Source organism: Beta vulgaris, chromosome 5 (genome assembly GCF_026745355.1).
Source record: "Beta vulgaris subsp. vulgaris cultivar EL10 chromosome 5, EL10.2, whole genome shotgun sequence".
In the NCBI taxonomy this organism is placed as follows: Eukaryota; Viridiplantae; Streptophyta; class Magnoliopsida; order Caryophyllales; family Amaranthaceae; genus Beta; species Beta vulgaris.
Genome location: NC_079206.1, coordinates 5,395,716 through 5,417,760, shown reverse-complemented (window position 1 = coordinate 5,417,760; position 22,045 = coordinate 5,395,716). Strand labels below are relative to the sequence as shown.

General features: G+C 37.6%; 3 protein-coding genes across 3 annotated transcripts; 2 read left to right on the top strand and 1 right to left on the bottom strand.

Annotated features, from left to right (window-relative positions):
• Positions 1 to 2,014: 2,014 nt before the first annotated feature.
• On the bottom strand, positions 2,015 to 7,166 carry LOC104892372 (cytochrome P450 86B1). The gene is made up of 3 exons (XM_010678291.3): positions 7,035 to 7,166; positions 4,096 to 5,376; positions 2,015 to 2,380 (listed from the first exon to the last, which is right to left on the bottom strand). Exons 1-3 carry the CDS (start codon positions 7,164 to 7,166, stop codon positions 2,015 to 2,017), a joined length of 1,779 nt encoding a protein of 592 aa, XP_010676593.2.
• A 151-nt stretch (positions 7,167 to 7,317) lies between these two features.
• Positions 7,318 to 13,185, top strand: LOC130591670 (uncharacterized). Its single transcript, XM_057395346.1, has 5 exons — positions 7,318 to 7,626; positions 9,567 to 10,092; positions 10,373 to 11,226; positions 12,076 to 12,148; positions 12,800 to 13,185. The coding sequence occupies exons 1-5, from the start codon at positions 7,318 to 7,320 to the stop codon at positions 13,183 to 13,185; spliced, it is 2,148 nt and encodes a 715-aa protein (XP_057251329.1).
• Positions 13,186 to 14,513: 1,328 nt separating this feature from the next.
• Positions 14,514 to 20,838, top strand: LOC125497633 (uncharacterized). Its single transcript, XM_048645120.2, has 2 exons — positions 14,514 to 17,001; positions 20,577 to 20,838. Exons 1-2 carry the CDS (start codon positions 15,961 to 15,963, stop codon positions 20,595 to 20,597), a joined length of 1,062 nt encoding a protein of 353 aa, XP_048501077.1. The 5' UTR covers positions 14,514 to 15,960; the 3' UTR covers positions 20,598 to 20,838.
• The last annotated feature ends 1,207 nt before the right edge of the window (positions 20,839 to 22,045 follow it).

Genomic DNA, 22,045 nt, shown 5'->3' with positions numbered 1-22,045 from the left:
TCAAAGCCTACTCAAATTAATAATTATTTAACTGTTGCAATAGCTATATATGATATAGCAACACTAATGAAATTGTTGCATAAAATGGCATTGCTATAGCCTTCTTAAATCCTACGAATAATTAAATTCAACACCGTCTCTCCCACTCTCTTTATCTCCCTCTTTCTCGGACCTCGCACTTCTTCTCCTCTTTTTTCCTTCACTCATCGAAATTGAAATCTTACTCGCATGAAGTTAGTCCCTCGCCTTCTTCTATTTCCACAACGACTTCCTTATCATTCGAAAGAGTAGACGAAAACAGCAGCGAAATTAAAATCTCACTCACATGGAGGTGATGAACATCGGTATTGCATATGGCGATTTGAAGGAAAACAAACGAAAATTGAAGAAAAGAAAGAATGTCGGCGCAAGTTAAACAAGATCTGATTTGAAGAAGAACAACAACCGTCGACAAATGTGAGATTACGATGGAGATTCTCAGGGTTTTCGGTCGTTTTGGTTTGACTTTAATGTCGATTTGGTTTATTTTAGAGGCTGATGATAGATATTTAGGGTCTTTTTAGGGTTTGGTTCGTTCTTTACGAGTTTATAATTAATTCATAATTACCTATCAACTCTGGCATCACTATTTTGATACTTGTGATTTTTATGGACCTCATACTAATGAGATTCTCCACGGCAAGGTAATTCAACAACTACCCACTTTAAATTTTGGCCTTTGTTGGGTCTTTTTTTAATTTTTGCTTAGTTATTATGAAAATATTTGGTCTTGATTTGATGGGTGTGCTCAATTTTTGTGAGTTTGGTTTTAGCCAACTTTTAGTTATATCTGGTGATTTTGTGCGCAAATTTGATCGTGAGTTTTGGTGTCTTAAGGCATTAATTTGTATTGGTCATATTATTATGGTGGTGGTTGGTGCGAAATTGGTGAATTTTGGTATAAATTGGTGGTCATGCAGATGGCATGAAAATATTTTTTAAAAAAATAAAAAAGCAACAGTTTGTGTCGATTATGGCACCCCGTCCGACGCAAATAGCTCAGACATTTTGGCCTTTTGCGTCAGATTTGGTCTCAAATCCGATGCAAATTGTTCATGTACAATCTTTTTTCGCGATTTGCATCAAATGGGACCTAAAATATGACGCAAATGGCACGACTTTTTGTCAGACCTTTATCTGACATGGATTAGTTCTACATATTTTGCATCCAAAGTTGTCGCATCGGACCCCAGACCCAGACACCCTTTGCATATTGATGGTTCTGTATTAGTGCGCCTATCAATCAGTTTGTAAAATATGCCTTGAATCATATGTGCATCGAAGGTGTTCGACGAAATGAGTCAAAAGGGAGCTTCGGGGTACCGCCCGATCGGGTCGGGCGAGGCCGCCGATCGGGTCCGCAACGAGAGAAAGCTCGTCCGACCTGATCGGGCCCGCAACGAGAGAAAGCTGGAAGTGAAAAGGAGTCTCGCCCGATTGGGCGAACTACCGTAACTACGACTAGGCGACTTCGCCCGACCGGGCGTGCAACGAAGCTGGGGAAGGAAATAATTACCGCCCGATCGGGCGGCTGCCCGGTAAACGCGAAAACGCGTTTTTCTGACGAGATATAAATACATTATTTATATCTTAGGGTTTTAGACTACGAAAAACACTCTATTATCTCTGTAATCTGTTTTTCTCACATAATAAAATATTCTCCCTCTCTCTGCCGTGGATGTAGCCAAATTGGTGAACCACGTAAATCTGTTGTTTGTTTTTATTGTTTTTGCATTCATAATTTGTTTCTCTCTCACGTCCGTTATAACACAGTTTTTTGTGGTTAGATTTTTTTTTTCAATCTTTGGAGAACCTAGCCAGAACAAACGGTGTGATTGAACGATTTGAATCCTAAAAGATCCACACTGGTAAAACCACAAAGCAAGTCACATTAAAATAAAACTTAAAGAAGAAAAAGGAAAAACAAGGTCACTTTTGCTGTCCATTATAAATTAGACCGCACAAGTGAACACCGCTATCGAGGTATGAGGTTTACTTTTAGCCCATGCTTCATGTACATAGTCAATGCGAGCTTTGGTTCAACAAGATGATTTTGCGTCACCTTTACACGGTATCTATAGATAATAGATGCAGCAGTAAACTTCATTTGGTAGTAAGCAAATTCCTTCCCTAAACAAAGTCGAGGTCCTCCATTAAAAGCAGTAAACTTATAAGCTGATTCATTGATGAAGCGACCATCCATTATCCACCTCTCTGGTTTGTATTGCCTGCAATCCTTTCCCCATATAGTTTCCATTCTTCCCATTGAGTAGATAGAATACACAACTTTTGTCCCTTTCTTTAGCAAAGTTCCATCTGGAAATACATCTTCTTTCATAACCTATATGTGCATACATCACAAAAGTATCTCTATTAAATACTGAAACATTTGAGGATTTTAGTTCCCACATCTTGAACTTTTAAACCGTACTCTTGATATTAAACTTTGAACTTAGGAAATTAACAAAGCAGTTTGAGATATTGTTAAACTTTCTCTCTCACACATACACACCATAACATGACTGAGTACTTCAGTATATAGAATATTGAACTAGTTATTAGGTCCGGGATATATATTCCCTTTTTCTTTCATTAAAACCCTATCTAATTCGCGTATTTAGAAAGATATGAATGAGAATGTGTTTTTTAAAGAAAAGCCATATCTATCGACACTCGCTCTAAAATACTTACTTAGTTTGTAACAACCCTTTTAGCAATTGTATATAACGAAAAATTCTTAAGTATTCGACTTTTTCAAGTATAACTATAGAGAATGGTTTTCCATTGAGAATTGAAATCAAGTTCGACTACCAAAGAGAAAAAGCCATAAATCATGATTACCATTGAGAAATTTCCTTCTTATTTTACAAGATTTCTTTCATATTAACTTATTATTATTCATTTTTTTTATCTTTATCCAATTTTTCTTATACATGATTTACTTATACTTCATGCTTTCTTTTTCTATTGCAACAATTGGATTTTAAACTATTCGTCCGCCACCCTTTCACTATCTATTGTGATTTTTACTTAAAGAAAAATATAGTTATGTGGGGTCTTGTTACATTCGTCTCGATATATACTTTCAATATATCAAATTTTAATACTTTATACTAAGAAGTAATTAAAGATACTTAAACTTAAAGTTGTGCATTGACAAACGTAAAAACTTTGAGTTTAGCAATAGAAAAAGAGCAGATGAAGTAATATTTAAAGTTTTTGAATATTTGGCATTTCTGTTTCGTCATTTTGCAAAGATGAAAACTATTGAAAAATTGAATGAAAGTCATATATCTGTATATAAAAATACGCCATCCCGTATGTTAAACTTAAGGACGGTATCTCCATATCTATAATTTTTATATTTGCCTTATCGAATACTCGAATTTGATCTCGTATTCGGTACTCGTAACTTTGTCCATGTAACATACATATCAACTAAAAGTCTAAAGTAAGTAATTGCCCTCCAATAGCAAGATTTTGCAGGATTTGCAATTGCTCACACGTACATAATGATATAGACTCCAATAAAAATGACATGTACCATACAAATAATGACATAAATCTAATGTCCTTTTGACATTTATTTCATGCCATTTGATTCTTTTGTACAAAACAAATGGTGGTTTTTGGATTGTTACACCATAAGTTATTCTGGTGTAACAGTTACATCCAAGAATTTTCATTCTTTTTCATATCCTAAGTAGTTTTTTTCGAAAAATATAGTAAACATATCGTTCTTTCTATCCAAAAAAAAGGAAACACGAACTTAAAAGAAAAAAAAATAGTCATATAATTCCTCTGTTTTCTTTTACTGGCAACTTTTGAGATTTGTACCATTATTCATTTGCTACTATTTGATTATCTTTGGTGATTTACATAAAAGTAATATATAGTCCTATGAATCTTATTAAATTCGTCTCAATGTATATTTTCACAAAATTTAATTTTGATAATTCTTATAATAAGTTATATAAAGAGTCAAAGTTATACATTGGTGAACGTAAAAGTGAAAAAAATGCGAGTAAAAGAAAATGAAGGAAGTATTGTTTTTACCTCTTTGTGATCCATAGGCACTGAGGGGTAGAGCCTGAGAGCCTCTGAAATAGCAGCGTGTAGATACTCCATCTTTTTTATCTCCTCCGGTTGAAATACTTCAGGGTGTATTGGAGTTTCTCGTTGACTGATTATTCCAGAAATCTCATCTAGAATCTTCTTTTCCACCTCACCATGCTGATCAACAAGCCAAAAGAACCAACTTAGTGCCACAGAAGAGGTATCACGTCCAGCAAGTATAAGGTTAACACTTAAATCTTTTAGAAACTTGTCCGAAAATGGCTGGCCAGTTTCATCCTTAGACCTCATGAGCACAGCGAGTAGATCAGATCTATTCTTGGTGTTATCTTCTTGCGAATTACAGATCTCCTTCTTCCGCGTCATTATGACTTGTTCAGCGAATTTGTTAATTCCTTTGATGGACTCCTTGAGCTCCTTCTCAGGCCCGAGGTTGAGAAATCTCATGAGCTTCCATATAGATGTCGGGGTCACGAAACGAATAGCAGTTGCCTCGGTTGCTTGCTCGAATGCACGAGCAAAGGGTATGTCCGGCAACCCTGGAGCAAGGCAGCCAGGATCAACCCCAAGTGCGATCATGCAAACATTATCAAATGTCAACCGAAGTAGAACATCTTGCAAATCAATTGCCGCAGATTTCTGCCGCGATTCCTCCAACACTGGTAATAGTCTGTTGTGAACTAATTCAAGCAACGACTGTACGGTGAGTTGGCGGAATCGTGGCGAGTGGAACTCCATGATTACCATCTTCCTCTGACGGTGCCACATCTCGTTATCTGCGTTGAAGATTCCATCTCCTAGTAGGTCTTCCATGATGCTTCGATAGTAACCACCCTTTGGAAAGTTTGAAAACTTCGTCTTCAGCAAGTATTCAATGTTGCGAGGGTCGGCCGTCAACAATGAGTTGAGGTTGCTCAGCCAAGGGCCTTTAAACTGAAATGTCCCCTTCTGACTGCAAATTACATCTGTAAAGTATTCGTACGCATTGTCCCTAACACCTACTATCAAGGAAGGGAGCATTCCTACGAATGGCCATGTGGGTAATCCTTGACGATTCTTTCGTCTTAGGGAATGTATGGTGAAGAATGCTCCTACAGCAAGAAATATCTCTAGAATTTGAATTTCGCCCAAGGAGAAAATTGGCCAGGAGATCGCATCTCCAGCCACTGTGGCCCCATTAGAGGAGAAGGAATTTGAGAAAGAAGAATTCATGTTGTTGGGCTGCTTATTATTGGAGATGTTACAATGGGAGCATAAGGAAAACTATGCATATTTAAATTGGTGTTAGAATGACAGAGAATAGTTTATTAAGTGATTCCAACGTGTTTAATAGTTTTGACTAAAAGGTGGAGAACCACATTAATAGTGACATCCAAAAAGATAGTGGCACTAGGCAAATGGTAGGACAAATGATTTTAATTTATTTAGTTATTAGCTCATAGTATATTTTTAAAAAAATAATAGAAACCTGCTGTATTTAGGTGGTTATGATCTCTGACAAAATTGACCTCTCTTGTGCACCAAGTCGTGGATTTAAATTCCGGAGGTTATTGTATTGGGATTATAGAGTTTATACATATTGATATTAAAAGATTATTGTTTTATTACTTTTAAAGTAATATTTATTCGGTTTTTCAATTTCCATTGGAAATCTTACACTATCAAGACAACACCCTTTCATAATCTATTGTGATTTTTACTCAAAGAAAAACATAATTATGTTCATCAGATACATACATTTAAAATATCAACCTTCTTATAATCTTCATCAAAATGTAGTTAGCGATTGTTACGACTAATACGGAAGCGTATTATCAATTAAACAATACTATAAACAAATCTAAGAGAGTAAAAATAAAAGCAACGACAAACACAAATAAAATTTGGAAAACCTCTCCCGTAACAAGTAGAGGAAAATTCACCAACTGTTTCATTAATCCTTCAACGAATATAAGCAAAACCCCAAACTCACAAATCTTGAGGTTACTCAGAACTCTAATAAAAACCTAAGAGTCTTTATAATATTTCTTCATATTTGATGAGCGTACAAAATAATTAAAGATCCCAAGCCCCCTTTATAAATATACTAGAATATTTTGCACGCGATGCGTGCTTGAATTTTTTTCAAAACAGAAACTCGATTTGCTTCGGCATAAGAGTCAAAATTTGAACATAAGACATACGAAGTATAATTGTTTTACGTTACAAAATTTGATTGATTTAGTTTTGTCACTTAAGTCTCTCACCATTCTTTTTGTTTTTTTGTTTTTTTTACTTTTCAAAGTTAATTCTATGAACAAAATACATATTTTATTGAATTTATTTATGATTTTTAATATTATAAATTTTTTAGTTGATTTTTGAATTAAATACAGTACTTCATAAAATTGTAAAGAAAGTGGACACTTTGATTTCAAGTTAACTTTTTCATAGGTTATAGTTTGTAAGTGAATTTTTTTAAGCTTTTGTAAAGCTTCCTCATTTTAGTGATTTGCATAACGCAAATTATGCAATTTTATAATTTTAGTTGACTTGTGAGTGATTGTTATAATTATCTTTTTGGTATTTTAAGCGCCCCTTTTGATTTGTAAGTGAATTTGTAATTTAAAATGGAAAAGGCGTAACATAGTCTCTTTATTTGGGGACACCATAGCTCCCCCATTCCCTTATATAATAGAAATATGTTGTATTTTAATTCTTGAATGATATTTTACATAAACCTTTTTTACCTTGATAATTAATCGCTATTATATAATAGAAAAAGATAGGTCCAAATCAATTAGAAGCAAGGTAGGGGTAAAAAGGATGAGAGAGAAAGTTAGAGAGAGAGGCTCTAGTCTAAAGCCTTTGCAAACCAGGAAAAATAGAAAACCTAGCTACCTGCATTTTCCCCAAATCGATTTCAAGAAGCCCATAGCCACCCAATTTGCAAAATATTTCCTTCGTATAAGCATCATCATCTCAGTAATTCCAGCTTGTGTAGGATGCAATAGAATCCCGTTGTCCAAAATTTCCCCAATTCCTACCAGAAAGTTTCGTGAATTTGGGGCCATTAACTCTCAAAAGCACATTTTGAGTTCTGAGAGAAATAATCTTTCTCTCTCTGAATTTCCCCAGATCAGTTCATCTTCTTCTCCAGTTCAGATTTTGCCCTTTGTTGTTGATTGTATTAAAGATTTCTTTTTTCTTCTCTTCAAGTTTAAAATGGGCTTCCTGGCTAGGGTTTCAAGGGTTTCGGTTTCCTTTGTGGAAGCCTGGATTTGGTTCTCATCTGCTTTCATTGCGGTCGGTGCGATTTCTTGGCTGCTCTTAAGTGGTGCTCTAGTGGGTGATGGTGTGCCTTTGAGTGTCTATAAATGTGGCGGGGTTTTGGTGGGTTTGAAGCTACTGTATTGTGACTTCCTTGCTTTTTCAGAACTCAAACTTCCCTATTTTGGGGTCAAAGTGAGTGGGAAGTTTCAGTGTCTTGTCTCCATTGTTAGTTTACTATGTAAGCTTGCGTTAGCGGCTAAGGTATGGCTTTCCTTAGTCCTATTGCTTCTCAGTATAAGGTACTATTTGTATCATGCTACTCTTGTGTTATTCAATAACATTAGAAACTTGTTCAAGTCTAATCAATCATTAAAAAAATATGCAGAAATTCACTTGTACATTGCAAGAACTTCTTTTTTTCTAAAATCTCCGATCTAGGCTACCGAAGCTATTGGATTGGATTTTTTCCCTCCATTCTAGGCCCCAGAAGCTATTGGAATGGCAAGGATTATTTTTGTTATTATGTGCCAACAGCGGGCCTTGTCTATATTGTGCATCATAGTACTGGTAAAGAAAATTGCAATGGTTTTTTGCAACCTCGTATTTATGTCTTCATGAATATATATAGTCTGTCCACCATTCAACCTGTAAGGCTATCATGTAAGATCTTGTGGGTGTTTGTTAATGTCAGAGATCTTAAAATTAGAAGCTTGTTTCAGAACTTTCGATTGGTAAAAATAGTAGGCAGAATTTTTTCCACGCTATTCACTATCTATATCAGTGATCATTTGTATCACTTCCTTTCTCCCGCAAATCTCCCTAATATTTGTAGTTACTGTAGAGTTTGGGTCTTGTGGAAGCATTGGTGTGCTAACCCATTTTCTTTGATAGCCTTTCATCTAGTTTTGCCTCTCATATATTGTAACTTATTAGTGTATGTCATCATAGAATTGATTACTACTGATAATGCCTTCATGTCTAATAACGAAATTTCCTTGCTTAATTTCCGGCTTGATATAGTGCTGCTAGACACAATTGCAATGTTGACAAGGGTGTGTTCTTATAGCCAGGCATCAAAAGACATGGTCTTCTACCTTCAGCAAATTCTTTTTACAAAAACTCCCAATGACTTTTTTCAATTAATTATTAAATTGATTGACTTTATTCTGCATCTTATCTTTGGTATCCTTCTGTTTTGGAAGAACCAGTGGATTTTTCCCACCTTAGAAACAAGTATTAAGTTAATGTTTAACTTCTTACTATGCCTTATTTGTTTGAGGAGACTAATATTTCAAGGTATGTCGTCTCTTTGTACTTTTCAGGGAATATGGAATACTTCTATTAGTATTCCTAGCTGTAAACAACTTTCTATAGCAAGATTTTTCAATCGATTTGTAGTTTGTTCAAGGACAGAAAACATCCTTAGTCGGCTCTTGTTAAGACAATATCTTCAATTGAATACCCATCTTAAGTATATCTGTACTGATCTCAATATTATTTTTTTTGGGTGGTGGCATCTTATAAAAGTTGTCTTTCTATATGATTTAGTGCAAGAATTGATTGTAGTTTGGATGCATGTTAGTATGTGGTTCAGTAATTTTTACAGCATTCATTTTCAGGAGATTCTGAGATTAACAGCCCCTCTGCCACCTAAAAACGGGTGGTCTTATATTTTTTAAGTTATTATGATTATTGGTTTTTGGAATATTCGAGGGGTTTCTAAGAAGAATGCATTGACTGATATTCGAGATTTCTGCTCAAGTAATTTCATTAAGATATTTATGATATGTGAAGTGAAAACTAGAACTCCCCCTACTCAGATCATAACAAACCAGTGTGGATTTCAACATGTTGATTATGTTCCCACTTTAGGACTAGCAGGTGGTTTATGGCTTTTTTGGAAGGATTGTAATACTTGTCCATTTAATTTAGTAGTATTACATAAAGCTGCTCGTTTTATTTCTTGCTCTATAACTCTTCTCAATGACCATCTTTCTTTTATCGCGATTTTTATCTATGCTCCTGCTAGACAAGAACATAAAGCTGAATTTTGGGAGGAGTTAATTATGTATGTTAATAGTATTACTTCTCCCTTTGTTATACTTGGTGATTTTAATGAAATTAGTTGTGAACAAGATAAGTTGGGGGGTGCTATCTTCAACTCTTCTAGAACCCATACCATGAATAATCTTTTCAACCAGGTTTCGTGTGTGGAGCTTCCTTTCATGGGATCTCGATTCACTTGGAGAAAGAAAAAAGCTGGCCCGAATAATATTTTAGAACGTATTGATAAAGGTGTAGCTAGCACTGTATGGATTAGTAAATTCACTCAAGCTAGGCTGAAACATCACCCTTTTACTTCTTCGGATCATTGTCAGGTGTCTTTAGATTTATCGATTTCTAAGAGCTCGAAAGCCCCTCCATTTCGCTTTGAGAAAATGTGGTGTCAACGTAAGGATTATGACACGTTGGTTAAAAAGACATGGTGTACCCGTTTTAACGGTTCACATATGTTCAATCTTGTTAAAAAATGCAAACTTCTTAAAGAAAACTCTAAGAAATGGAATCTTTCTCAGTTTGGTAACATTTTTAGGCAACTTCGTTTAGTAAATTCCAAATTGGCAAACATTCAGGAGAGGCTCATTCCTAATCCTTTATGCTCTTCTCTTATTCTGCAACAAGAACGTTTTCTTCAAAAACGTGAAAACTACTATCTTTTAGTCGTGAGTACTGGAAACAAAAGAGTAAGACTAATTACCTCCATTTGGGGGATGCAAATACTAAATTCTATCATACTCATGCCTCTATTAGAAGGAGTAAAAATCAAATTAAGCACTTCACTACAGACACTAATCAAGTCATTTCCTCCCCAGCTTCTATATCAATTGAAATCACGAGGGAGTTTAATAAAGATTTATCTCGAATCCTCATTGTTATTTTGATGAAGAAGTGGATTTTTCCCTCCTCTCTCCTATTATTTCCCCGGAAGACAATTTTTTTCTCACAGATATAGTGTCAGTTGAGGAGATCAAAGCTGCAACTTTTGATCTTGCTCCTGACAAATCCCCAGGCCCAGACGGCTTTCCACCGTTCTTTTTTCAGAAATATTGGACCCTTGTGGGCAATTCGGTTGTAAGAGCGGTCAAAGCTTTTTTCCACTCGGGAAATATTTTGAAAGAGATTAATCACACTTTTCTTGCTCTAATCCCGAAGATTGACAACTCTTCTAATGCAAATCATTTTCGTCCAATTAGTTTGTGCTCTACCATTTATAAGATAATTTCAAAAGTTATTTGCAATCGCCTTAAATCGGTTATGGGGAAGATTATCCATCCGCTTCAAGGTGCCTTTGTTCCTGAGCGCCTCATTCAGGACAATATTTTAATAGCGCATGAGGTTTTTCATTCTTTTAGTAAAAAATCAGGTTCAGAGGGCTGGATCGCAATCAAGTTAGATATGGAAAAAGCATATGATAGACTAGAATGGGATTATATTTTAGTCTCTCTTAGAAAGTTGGGTTTCTGTCCTCAATGGATTGCGTGGATTAAAACCTGTATTTCTACTCCGTCTTTCTCAATTCTAGTTAATGGCGTCCCAGGGGATAGATTTTTCCCTTCGAGAGGCATCCGCCAAGGTGACCCTCTATCCCCGTATCTTTTTATTCTTTGTGCTGAGTTACTTGCTAGACAACTCTCTTTTGCAAATTTGCAAAAAGATAAATCTATTGGAGTCTCTATAGGTAAATCCGGAGTGAGAATCCCATTTCTTACTTTTGCAGATGATACAATGATTTTGCCAAGGCAACAGATCATAGTTGCTCCACTATTAAGGCCATTTTGGATAAATATTGTTCAATGTCAGGTCAGTTAGTCAATTTTCATAAGTCTGCTTTCCAATGTTCTCTAAGTTTCAAATATTGCTAAAGCTAATTTTGCTAGAATTTTAGGCATGAGTGAAACTTCCAATTTAGGGGATTATTTGGGTTGTCCAATTATAGATTCAAGGGTTACTAAAGAAACTTTTGGAAAAGTATATAGTATGGCTGTTAATCAACTCCCTAAATGGAAAGCCAATTCTCTTTCGCAGCTGGTAGAATGGTTTTAATTCAAGCTAATTTGGCTACTAAAGCCAATTACCAGATGCAAAGTTTTATCTTCCCAATCAAATCCTTTCTAGTTTAGATAAAACCTATAGGAATTTCTTTTGGAATAAAGATAATCTAAATAAAACAGCTAATTTGATAGGTTGGGATAAAATTTGTTTGCCAAAGCAATATGGGGGATTAGGAATTCGAAAGGCAGATGTTAATAATATTGCTCTTCAAATGAAACTTCTTTGGAAAATTGTTAAACAAAAAGACAATCTTTGGGTAAATTTAGTTAAGAAAAAGTATAGTAAAAATCAGGATATTCTATCTCATAAAGTCTCTTCAGTAGCCTCTTGGCAGTGGAAAAAACTTATGTCCCTTAGACCCCTGTTTAGGCAGGGATTGAGATGGCAAGTAGGGGACGGAACAGAGATCAAATTTTGGGATGATAATTGGATCTTCCAATACCCCCTAGAAAAATTATTTTCCCACTTATGAGTCGGAGCACTTGAAAGTGAGTGATGTGATTGATGATCATGGGCTTTGGGATCGGGAGAAAATTGCTTCTCTTGTCCCTCCCCATATAGCTTCAATTATTTGTTCTTCTTTCCTTCTTTCCTCAGCCCGATTCTCTTGTGTGGGGTCTGACAGCTGATGGGGAGTATTCAGTCAAGTCAGGGTCCATTTTGGCTCAGGGTCTTCATAACCCGAACTTTGAAAAAGTTGAATTTGCTTGGCTTTGGAAGCTTCATGTTCCTCCCAAAATAAAAAAATTTCTATGGAAAGCTTGTCATGATGGTCTTCCTACAAAGGATAGACTTGAAAAGTGTAAGGTTTTTCTTCCTCAACAATGTGTTTTATGTAGTAATGCTCCTGAATCCTTTCTCACCTTTGTTTTGGATGTCCCTTTACTTTAGATGTTTTTGAATGTCTTCATGAAAATGGTGCTTGGCCAAATCTCCCTCAAGAGATTAACTTTTCTAGTCAATTTTCTTTTCGCTATTGGTTAGATTATTGTCATTCTGAGCTCTCTTTGGAAGTAATCAAAAAGTTTTCTTTTGGTGGTGGTTTATCTGGTTCTTTAGAAATAGAGTGATTTTTAATGATGAAGGCATTTCCCCTCGTCGTGCTAGTTTCGAAATTAATAGTTTTTTTGTTCAGTGGTCTAGAGTGGACCTTGATGTAGGCGACTCATCCTCTATTTTTCTTCCCTCTCAAGAATAATCCTCCCCCATTTCTCGAGCGGGAACTAATCTCATCTGGTCCCCCCTCCTTCAATTTTTGCAAGCTAAATTTTGATGGTTCTAAGCTTAGTAATGGTAATGCCTCTTTGGGCTTTGTGATTAGAAAGTGATGGAGAAGTTCTTCTAGCTGGTGCTAAGTCTTTGGGGTCTCACGTTTCTATTATCCAAGCTGAGGCTTGGGCTCTTAGTGAAGGTATTAAGGGAGCCTCTTTCCTTAATATCTCTCAGCTCATTGTAGAAGGCGATAATTTAGGAGTCATCAATTCTATGAAAAATTCTTGGCGTATTCCGTGGGAGATTTCTAACATTGTTAAAGATGCAGGTATGGATGCTCTTCGGTTCCAAATGTGCGAGTTTCGTCACTGCTTTCGTGAAGCTAACAAGGCTGCTGATTTCATGGCTAGGAAGGCGCATGACTTCCCTTCCCTGTTGTATTGGTTTCCTCCTTATTGTATGGAATTTCTCCTTACATCCGAAAGGATGTTTTAGGCTGGCCCCCGGACTAGGGTGTTAGTCTAAGCTTGTTCTCCTTATCAAAAAAAAAAAAAAAATTATTATATATAGGAAACACTATAAAAAAGTAAATAATGTGTTTTCTTGTCTAACTTCTAAATTCTGATTTTACTACAAACACACCTCGAATTTTAATCATGACCCCCCATTAATTGTGAATGGTTCTTGAGAATAGTGATTTGTAAGTGAAGTTTTGTAAATGTTTTTGTATGTATTGACGTTCTAGGTTATTAGTTTTAGTTTGTATGTAAATTATAAGTTTTAATAAAGTTTCCTGATTATTTGAGTGATTTGTGTGATTTTTATAACGTGATTTTCTCAATTATATGAGAGATTTGTAAAGTTTCTTCTTTTAAGTGATTTGTGAGTGAGTGTTGTAAATTAATTTTCGGTAGTTTTCTTTGAGTGTCGATTTTGATTTTGATTTTGACATTCATTTTTGTAATTTAGAAAGGGAAGGGGGTAAAATAGGCATTTCAAAAGAGGACACCATTGCTCTCCCCCTTCCCTTATATAATAGTGATAGAGGATGAATTTCTTATTCTCGTTTTACTTATCAAAAAGAAACAAACAGGATGAAATTCTATCCCTGGTAAAATTAATTTCTAATAAGATCTAATCTAACTAGATTTAGGAAACTAAATTCTTATCTTCCTAAAATAATTACCAACCTATTAGGAAATAAATAATCTCTAAACAATCCTAACATAAAAAGACTTGATATAAATAAGACGAAAAGAGATAAGAAATCAGAGTATTCCGTAGGCGAGGATTCCACTCCACGAGCGCTGGTTTTACCCTGAAATTTTCCAATTCGTCTACTATTTTTCCTTGAACACTCTTGAAACCCAGAACGTGTCTCCACGACCTATTAGTGGTGTTAAACTATTAGGCTTGCCAAAACTACAGAGATATTAATTGTTATTGTAAATTGACAAACATGAAAATTCATATGTTGTAATATAATAAAAAGGAATGAAGTATATTTGAAGGGTCGCAAAAAATTAACTTTTTGAAGCATCTACTTCACGTTATTTGATTTTTTTTCTCCAATGTTACAACTTTTAATAAGCGAAAATAAAATTATTTTTATTGCTGATCTGAAGCAACTTTGTTCATTTGTAAACCAAAAACAAAAAGAACATCGTCTTCATGTCATTTGTGAATCCACTCATTTGTAAAGTCTTTGTATGGACAACGTCTCTTGTATAGCTATTTTTCTCAAAGTTCTTCCCAAGGGGGTTAACTGTATTAAAGGAAAGTGCAGAGGACAATTAAAAAGCCCAAAAAATATCTCCAAAATGGATTCTAGAGAGAAGGAGGACGCTCTCTCTCTAACTCAAAAAGCCCTCAAGGCACAAAGTGAGGACTGCTCCGGGACCCTACCCGGCAACGCCCCTGGCTCAGCAGATGACGCCGGGAAAAAAACCCCAGATAAACCCCAGCCAACCCATCTTCAAACCACAACCTCCACTACCAAACTTATCCATCCATCCGTTAAGTCTTTTAAAGAGGTCACCTCCATGAATTGTACCGGTGATGCAGAAATCTCGCTCATGGAAATGATGCCATTTCCTACTTGTAATCTGCCGTTTGCGACTGAATGCAAAGACCTTCAAGAGGGTTTGGAAATATTTATTCCTATTTCAGAGGATGAGTACAAATCGCTTGCCCAACCTTGGGAGGCGGCCATTATTTGCAAAGTGGTGGGGAGGTCTTTCTCCAAGGAATTCCTCCGAAAGGAGCTCCAAAAAATGTGGGAATGGAAGGGTAATCTAGAAATGACAACCCTAGGGAAGGGTTTCTACAGCATTCAATGCCCAAGCCATGAAAGGAAGTCGGAAATCCTTATAGGAGGGCCTTGGGATTTGCTTGGCAGCCATGTGTGGGTGCAAAGTTGGAAACCTGGTTTCAAACCATCGACGGCCCAGTGTACGGAATACCCTAGATGGGTAGCTATGCCGGAATTGCCCATAGAATTCTATAGTAAAAGCATACTTGAAAAAATTGGTAATAGCTTAGGTAAGCTATTAAAAATTGATGTTCACTCGTTAACAGGGGAGAAAAAGAGATATGCTGCCATGTGTGTACTTATGGAGAAGGCGAAACCCCTGCCAACGGGTGCATGGATTGGGAAAAATTTCCAGCAGCTTGTGTTCTGTGAGGGGCCAGGTTACTGTGACGTATGTCAAAATTATGGCCACCAAGCAAGGCATTGTGGGCAATCTAAAAACTTCATAAATGCGCCTGAGCAAAGGAATGTAACCCAGAAAATTTGATGGGGAAAACGACAGGGAAGAAGGTCAATGGGCGGAAGTCAACAGGAGAGGAGGAAAAAACAATTTCGGGCTGGGACCCAGGAAAGATATGACCCAATTGAAAAGGTGGACTCCAAAAAAGTCCACGGAAAAAGTGGGTATAAAAGAAAACACAAAAAAGCCGGAAGATAAAAATGTAGAGAGAGAAAAGGAAGCCCCTAATGTCATAGAAAAAGGGGAAAGCAGCTGCACCATATCTAATTCTTTCATATCCTTGCAGGAATTGGGAGATTTAGAGGAGTAATCTCTGAGCACACTCAAACCAAAGTTCCCCAGGAAGTGAAAGGTGGCAAACCTACTCAACCTATCTCACCCAAACCATCCCATCAATCTCCTAGAAGCCTCCATAAAACACCCCAGGGAAAATCATGTTCCCTCTCCCCAAACAAAAACTTTCAAAATTTCACCACAAAAAAACCAACACCCCAAAAGAATGGAGGTCCCAGTGGAGATTTTTCCCACCTCGCCTCCGCCTCTCTCCCCACCAAACTCACCACCATCTCCACCGTCTCCGCCAAAAATCTTGGCGATCAGATACGACCATCCTGTCCACTACAATCGACCAGTCAGACCGGTGATGGCCGAATTCAACCTGGGTTACGCGGATTATCTAATTCCGGAGGGGGAGGAGGGATACTTCACCGACCTAACATGGAAGGAAGTGAAGGAAATAATGATCAACCCCTTCCCGAAGCCGGAGATATTTCAAAACATGATACTGTATGTGAACTCCGACATAGCACCGATCCATGTACCGCAATTCCACGATGCGTGTCACCTCCCGAAAAAGATGAAAGTATTCCTCAAGTGGCTCCTAGAGAGAGAGGGAGGAGTAGAGAAAGAAGAGAGAGATTTATTTCAAAACATGGGGCAGTGGCTAGACCCAGCGCCACTTCTTCCCCCTACTCGCACCATGGTCATGGTGATGAACCGTCAGGTGAGACTTCAGGCTATGAGCAATACAGATGCTGTACTCTTAGCCCGACTCCGACGACCTATGAGGCAGATGGAGATGTGTGTCAACTGGGTCGAGGCAAGAGGACTCGAGTTCCCGCGCGAAGCCGAGGTGTATCTTATACCTCTCTTTCAAAAATGGATAAATGTGGCAAAGAAAAAGGAGGTGATGTTGTGGGAACCGGGAAACGAAGTGCTGCGTGCAAAGTATCTCAAAAATCCTCTTCTTCCAAATAATATGACAATTTTGTTCTGGAATGTACGAGGTATGGGGAGACCATCTTTCAAGCCCAATCTTCGGCTTTTAATTAACCAACATCACCCGAGTATTATCATTCTTGTGGAAACCCGTGTTCCTAAACACACTACCGAAACTATTATCCAAAATCTGGGGTTCGATTCCTGGCACATTGTTGAGCCGAGAGGTTTTGCGGGAGGCATTGTTCTTCTATGGCATGCGAATGACATCAAATTCCAGGTCATGGGGGAGAGTGCTCAAGGGGTCCACGGTGTAGTCGAGGTATGTAGCTCTTCAAAATCTTTTGTTCTTTCATCAGTTTATGCAAGTCCTAAATATGTGAATAGAAAACATTTGTGGCAAGAATTAAGCAACATGGCGGGAAATGTAAATTGCCCATGGTTGGTTATCGGTGACTTTAATGAGATAACTAACCAGGGAGAAAAATTCGGGGGTCGACCGATTAAACAAAATCGGGCTAGGCTATATGTGCATACTATGGATACTTGCAATTTGTTAGATATGGGTTACAATGGTCAAAAATATACGTGGTCCAACATGAGGAGAAACAATCCGATTTTCGAAAGACTGGATAGGGGTTGGGTAAACTTAGAATGGATGGCAACCTACCCCAACTCAAGCCTTTGGACCCTACCGAGGGTAACCTCGATCACTGCCCATTAGTTGTCAAATTGGATCACCCTATTCCGAGACTTGGCAGTCGCCCTTTCCGTTTCGAGCCCATGTGGCTCATGGACCGGTCGTTTAAGGATAACATAGGTACCTCGTGGCCTAAGGAAGGGGGGGAAATAGGGGACATGTTGTACAACCTACAAAATGTCCTTGTGGACTGGAACTTGAATAATTTCGGGAATGTGTATAAGAGGAAGAGGAGAGCTTTAGCGAGATTAGAAGGCACTCAAAAAGCGCTCCAAAACAACCCGAACTCGGGTTTTTTCCATGACCTAGAAAGTGAACTTAGGGCTGAATTAGTTCAAATTCTCATGCAAGAAGAGGAATTGTGGGCTACAAAAAATAAATTGGAAAGAATTAAAGAAGGGGAGAGAAATACGAGATACTTTCATAGAAGTGTGATGATAAAAAGGAATGCAAGTAGAATCATGTCCCTTAGGAATGAGGTGGGCCTAGATATTCGTGATCCAATTCAGGTTAGAGACCATATTCAAAATTTCTTCCAGACCTTATACACCACGGAACAGGTGCAATGTAATTGGGAAATGTCTATAAGCCAACAACTAATCGATATAGCCTACCCTCCTTCAAATGAGGAGATTAGAGAAGCTCTGAGACACATGAAACCTAATAAGGCTCCTGGACCAGATGGTTTCCACCCTATCTTCTTCCAGAAAATGTGGGAGGTTGTAGGAAAAGATATATGCCATAACATTAGATCATGGTTTGGCCAAAGAAAAGTCCCGGAGAGTATGTGTCAAGCGGTTATTTGTCTGATACCTAAGCAGAATCCACCTGAAACTGAAACACCTGCGTCCTATCAGCTTATGTAACACCGTTTATAAGATTGCTACCAAGGTAATAGTAAATAGACTCAAACCCTTGATCCCTTATTGGATATCCCCGAACCAAAATAGCTTTATTAAAGGGAGGGGGCCAGATGTGAATTTGGTTGTAGCATCAGAGATCTTACATTCAATGAATAAAAAAAAGGGGAAAAATGGATGGTTTGCATTAAAAATTGATTTGGAAAAGGCTTATGACAGAATTGAATGGAGCTTTGTTAAAACATGTCTGAGAAACTTGAACTTAAGTGATTCATCAATCGACCTAATAATGAGCTGTATATCTCAATCATCCTCCTCAATTGTCAATGGTAGACAGACTGACTCCTTTAAACACTCGAGAGGACTTCGTCAAGGGGACCCCATGTCTCCATATCTGTTTAATATATGCTTGGAACATCTGTCCCACATGATAAATCAGGCAATGCTGGACAAAACATGGACCCCCTTTTGGGTTGGGAAAGACAAAGTCCCGATATCGCATTTATGTTTGCGGACGATTTGTTAATTTTTGGGAGGGTGGATGAAGTGACAACATTTACTGTTCGTAAGGTCCTCAGGGATTTTTGTAGTATATCGGGGCAAAGGATAAATGAAAGTAAAAGTCGGCTTATCTTCTCCCCTAACACCCCCCTTGAACATAAAGAGTTGTTCCAACAAACCCTGAATATTGAAGAAAACCAAGACTTAGGCATGTACTTGGGGCCCTCTCTCTCAAAAGACCAACTAGGAAACAAGTCCAATTTGTGGTGGAAAGGTGAAAGCTAAGCTTGCAAATTGGAAGACTAAGTATCTATCGCGAGCAGGGAGGTTATGTCTTATCTCATCTACCCTTGCTACCATCCCCGCATATTATATGCAGGCAACCTTCCTACCTAGTGCAACCCTAAAAGATCTAGATAGAGTCTGTAATAATTTCCTGTGGGGTGAGGAGGAGGGGAAAAGGAAAATTCACCTTGTGGGGAAAAATCGAACTTTTAAACCAAAAGAGTGGGGGGGCCTGGGAATACGGGACCAAACATTGATGAACAACGCCTACATGGCCAAACTAGGGTGGAAATTGTCCCAAGGACCGGCAAATTTAGCGCAGAAATGCATCATGTCAAAGTATATCCACAAACACTATGTTACATCATTTGCGAAAGGTTCGCCGATTTGGCAAAGCGTGGGAAAGGGGTGGCCCCTACTGGCTCATAGGAGCCAATGGATCGTGGGGGATGGTAAAGACATTGACTTTTGGCAAGATGATTGGTTAGGAATTGGACCCATCCGCACTCACATAGAGGGACCTTTAGGGGAAATGGAAAGCCAATATAGAGTAAGTGATGTAAGCCAGGAGGGAGGATGGAATTTAGACATACTATCCATTCCACTCCCTCCCGGGATAGTGAGTAGAATCCTAGACCTTCAGCACCCGGGTATTTCGAAACAAAATGACATTCTTGCTCCCTTGTATCTATCAGCTCAGGGGTTTTCCCTCTCCCTTGCATATCAAACCCAAATCTTGAGTGAGGACAATATTGACTTAGGGTGGGTGTGGAAAATGAAAACAACCCCAAAAATCAATTTCTCTTCTTATGGCTGCTTGCCTTGACAGACTACCCCATAACCGGTTGCTTGTTGAAAGACGAGTAACCACTCATAATTCATGCCCTAGATGCCAACAACAAAACGAGGACACTAATCACATACTGCGAACATGTCCTGAGTCTCAGAAAGTTTGGGATATAATCCCTACGTTTGATCTCCAACTCGGGGAGGGGGTTTCTTCATGGATCCAGGAGCAGCTAAGATCTAAAAGGGAGTTTCGGAGGTTAGCATGGCCTAGTATATTCCCTTATTTATGCTTCGAAATCTGGAAAAGCCGAAACCATGTAGTATTTAATCCTTCAAAAAAACCTCTAAGTGCGCAAACCATTGTCACAATGGCGTGTAACAATGCCTTGGAATTTGTGCGGGCAAACCAGGTTAAGGAGAATATAGCGCAAGAGCACACCTTAGGAAGCCTCATGGACCATATCCCTCACTCTTGGGTAATGGTTAACGTAGATGCAGCGTTTAAAAGTCAAAATCAAGTCTCGGGAACGGGAGGGATTATACGGGATAGTAAGGGGGGTGGATTATGGGGTTCACAAAGACAACCTTTGCGAGAGATGGCTTGTTAGCTGAGCTAAAAGCCATACATGAGGGTCTCACCTTAGCCCTAAATCACGGCCATAAGAAAGTAGTATTGTTCTCGGATTGTAAAGTGGCCACAACCCTTCTTGACCACGAAGTAAGCCATACTAACATCTACGCTAACATTATAAACAAATGCAGGGAATTGCGCAGGAAATTTGACAATTTGATGGTGCGCTACTGTAGCCGGAACTACAACAAAATTGCAGATATGATGGCAAAGGAGTGCGGTAGGAATGAAGACCCAGAAATTTGTAATAGAGTACCTAGGATTTTGCATATCCCACCTACTTACTGTATGGATATTTATATAGCGGAATGTATGAGTGTTGTAGGGAGAAATTGCTCACTTGAGCTGTATGATACTTTAAACTAATTTAATGCACTACCCTTTTTCACCAAAAAAAAAAAAACTGTATTAAAGCGAATGAACCAACTATTTTTTTTCGTCTATGCGCTCTTTCCAAATTTCTCATCACCGACCAGAAAAGCACTGGAATGAAGCTTTAGATTAAAAAAAAGGTACTTTAGTAAATTTAAAGAACTAGTTTCATAAAAAGTATAATAGTCCTATTTTTAAAAGTATTAATTGAATGCTAATTATATTTATTAAGTTAATTATATTCTTGATATTGTTATTTTATTGGGCTCGAATATGATTATTTTTATTAATCGTGTTTGTAAAATATCTATCTATCTAATTTTATGGATCGGAGTTATTGTAGAATTTTTTAGAGGAGAAAAAAGAGAGAAACTTGGAGAGGATTAAAAAGACTACATTTTATATATTTTTTATACTCACTTAATGAATAAACAAAACAACCTTTAAATAGGCATACAAAGTACTACTAATAACATGTCCGCTATGTAGCCCACTACTTGCTTGCTATCCCACTATCTAGACCACTACTTCTTAACCCACTAACTAATTATTAGCAACTAATCCTAACTATTAGGAAAACTATTTGACTAATTTTGGAGCATAATCCAACACACCCCCTTGCTTCAAAATTTTTAGGAGCCAACATTAAGCATTATGTCACAATTAATCTTGATTCTTGTTAATTCTTCCCACATGATGGACCTTCATTTTTTCTATCTTCATGGAGCACTTCTCTCCATTAACATGGAAGCACTTCTCTTCCTAATGTAATGTACTTCTCATTACCATCTTCAAATTTGTTGACGCACTTCTCATCAACACCATCTTTTGTTGATACACGTTATCACCAACACCATATTTTAATTTGTTGATGCACGTTATCACCAACCTTCACTCAATGGAGCACTTCTCTCCATAAACTCTATTTGACGTAGTCTTGCAAATTTGACCACATCCACTACTACAACTTTGGAAATCTTCTCTGCGCTGAGTACCACTTCCACACACTCGTAAAGATTACTCGATCTTCAACTTAAATAATTTTTTATGCCCTCTTTTTCACAGGATTGAAATCCATTTTCATGGGTTAAAAGGGAACCCAACAACACATCACACCCAACCATTACTTTCATGGTTAAACACAAAAAATTTCACTCAAATAAAAAAATTGCTCACAAATAATGAAATTAAGCTGCGTTGCTTGTTTCTTTTTACTCAATTTTTTTTA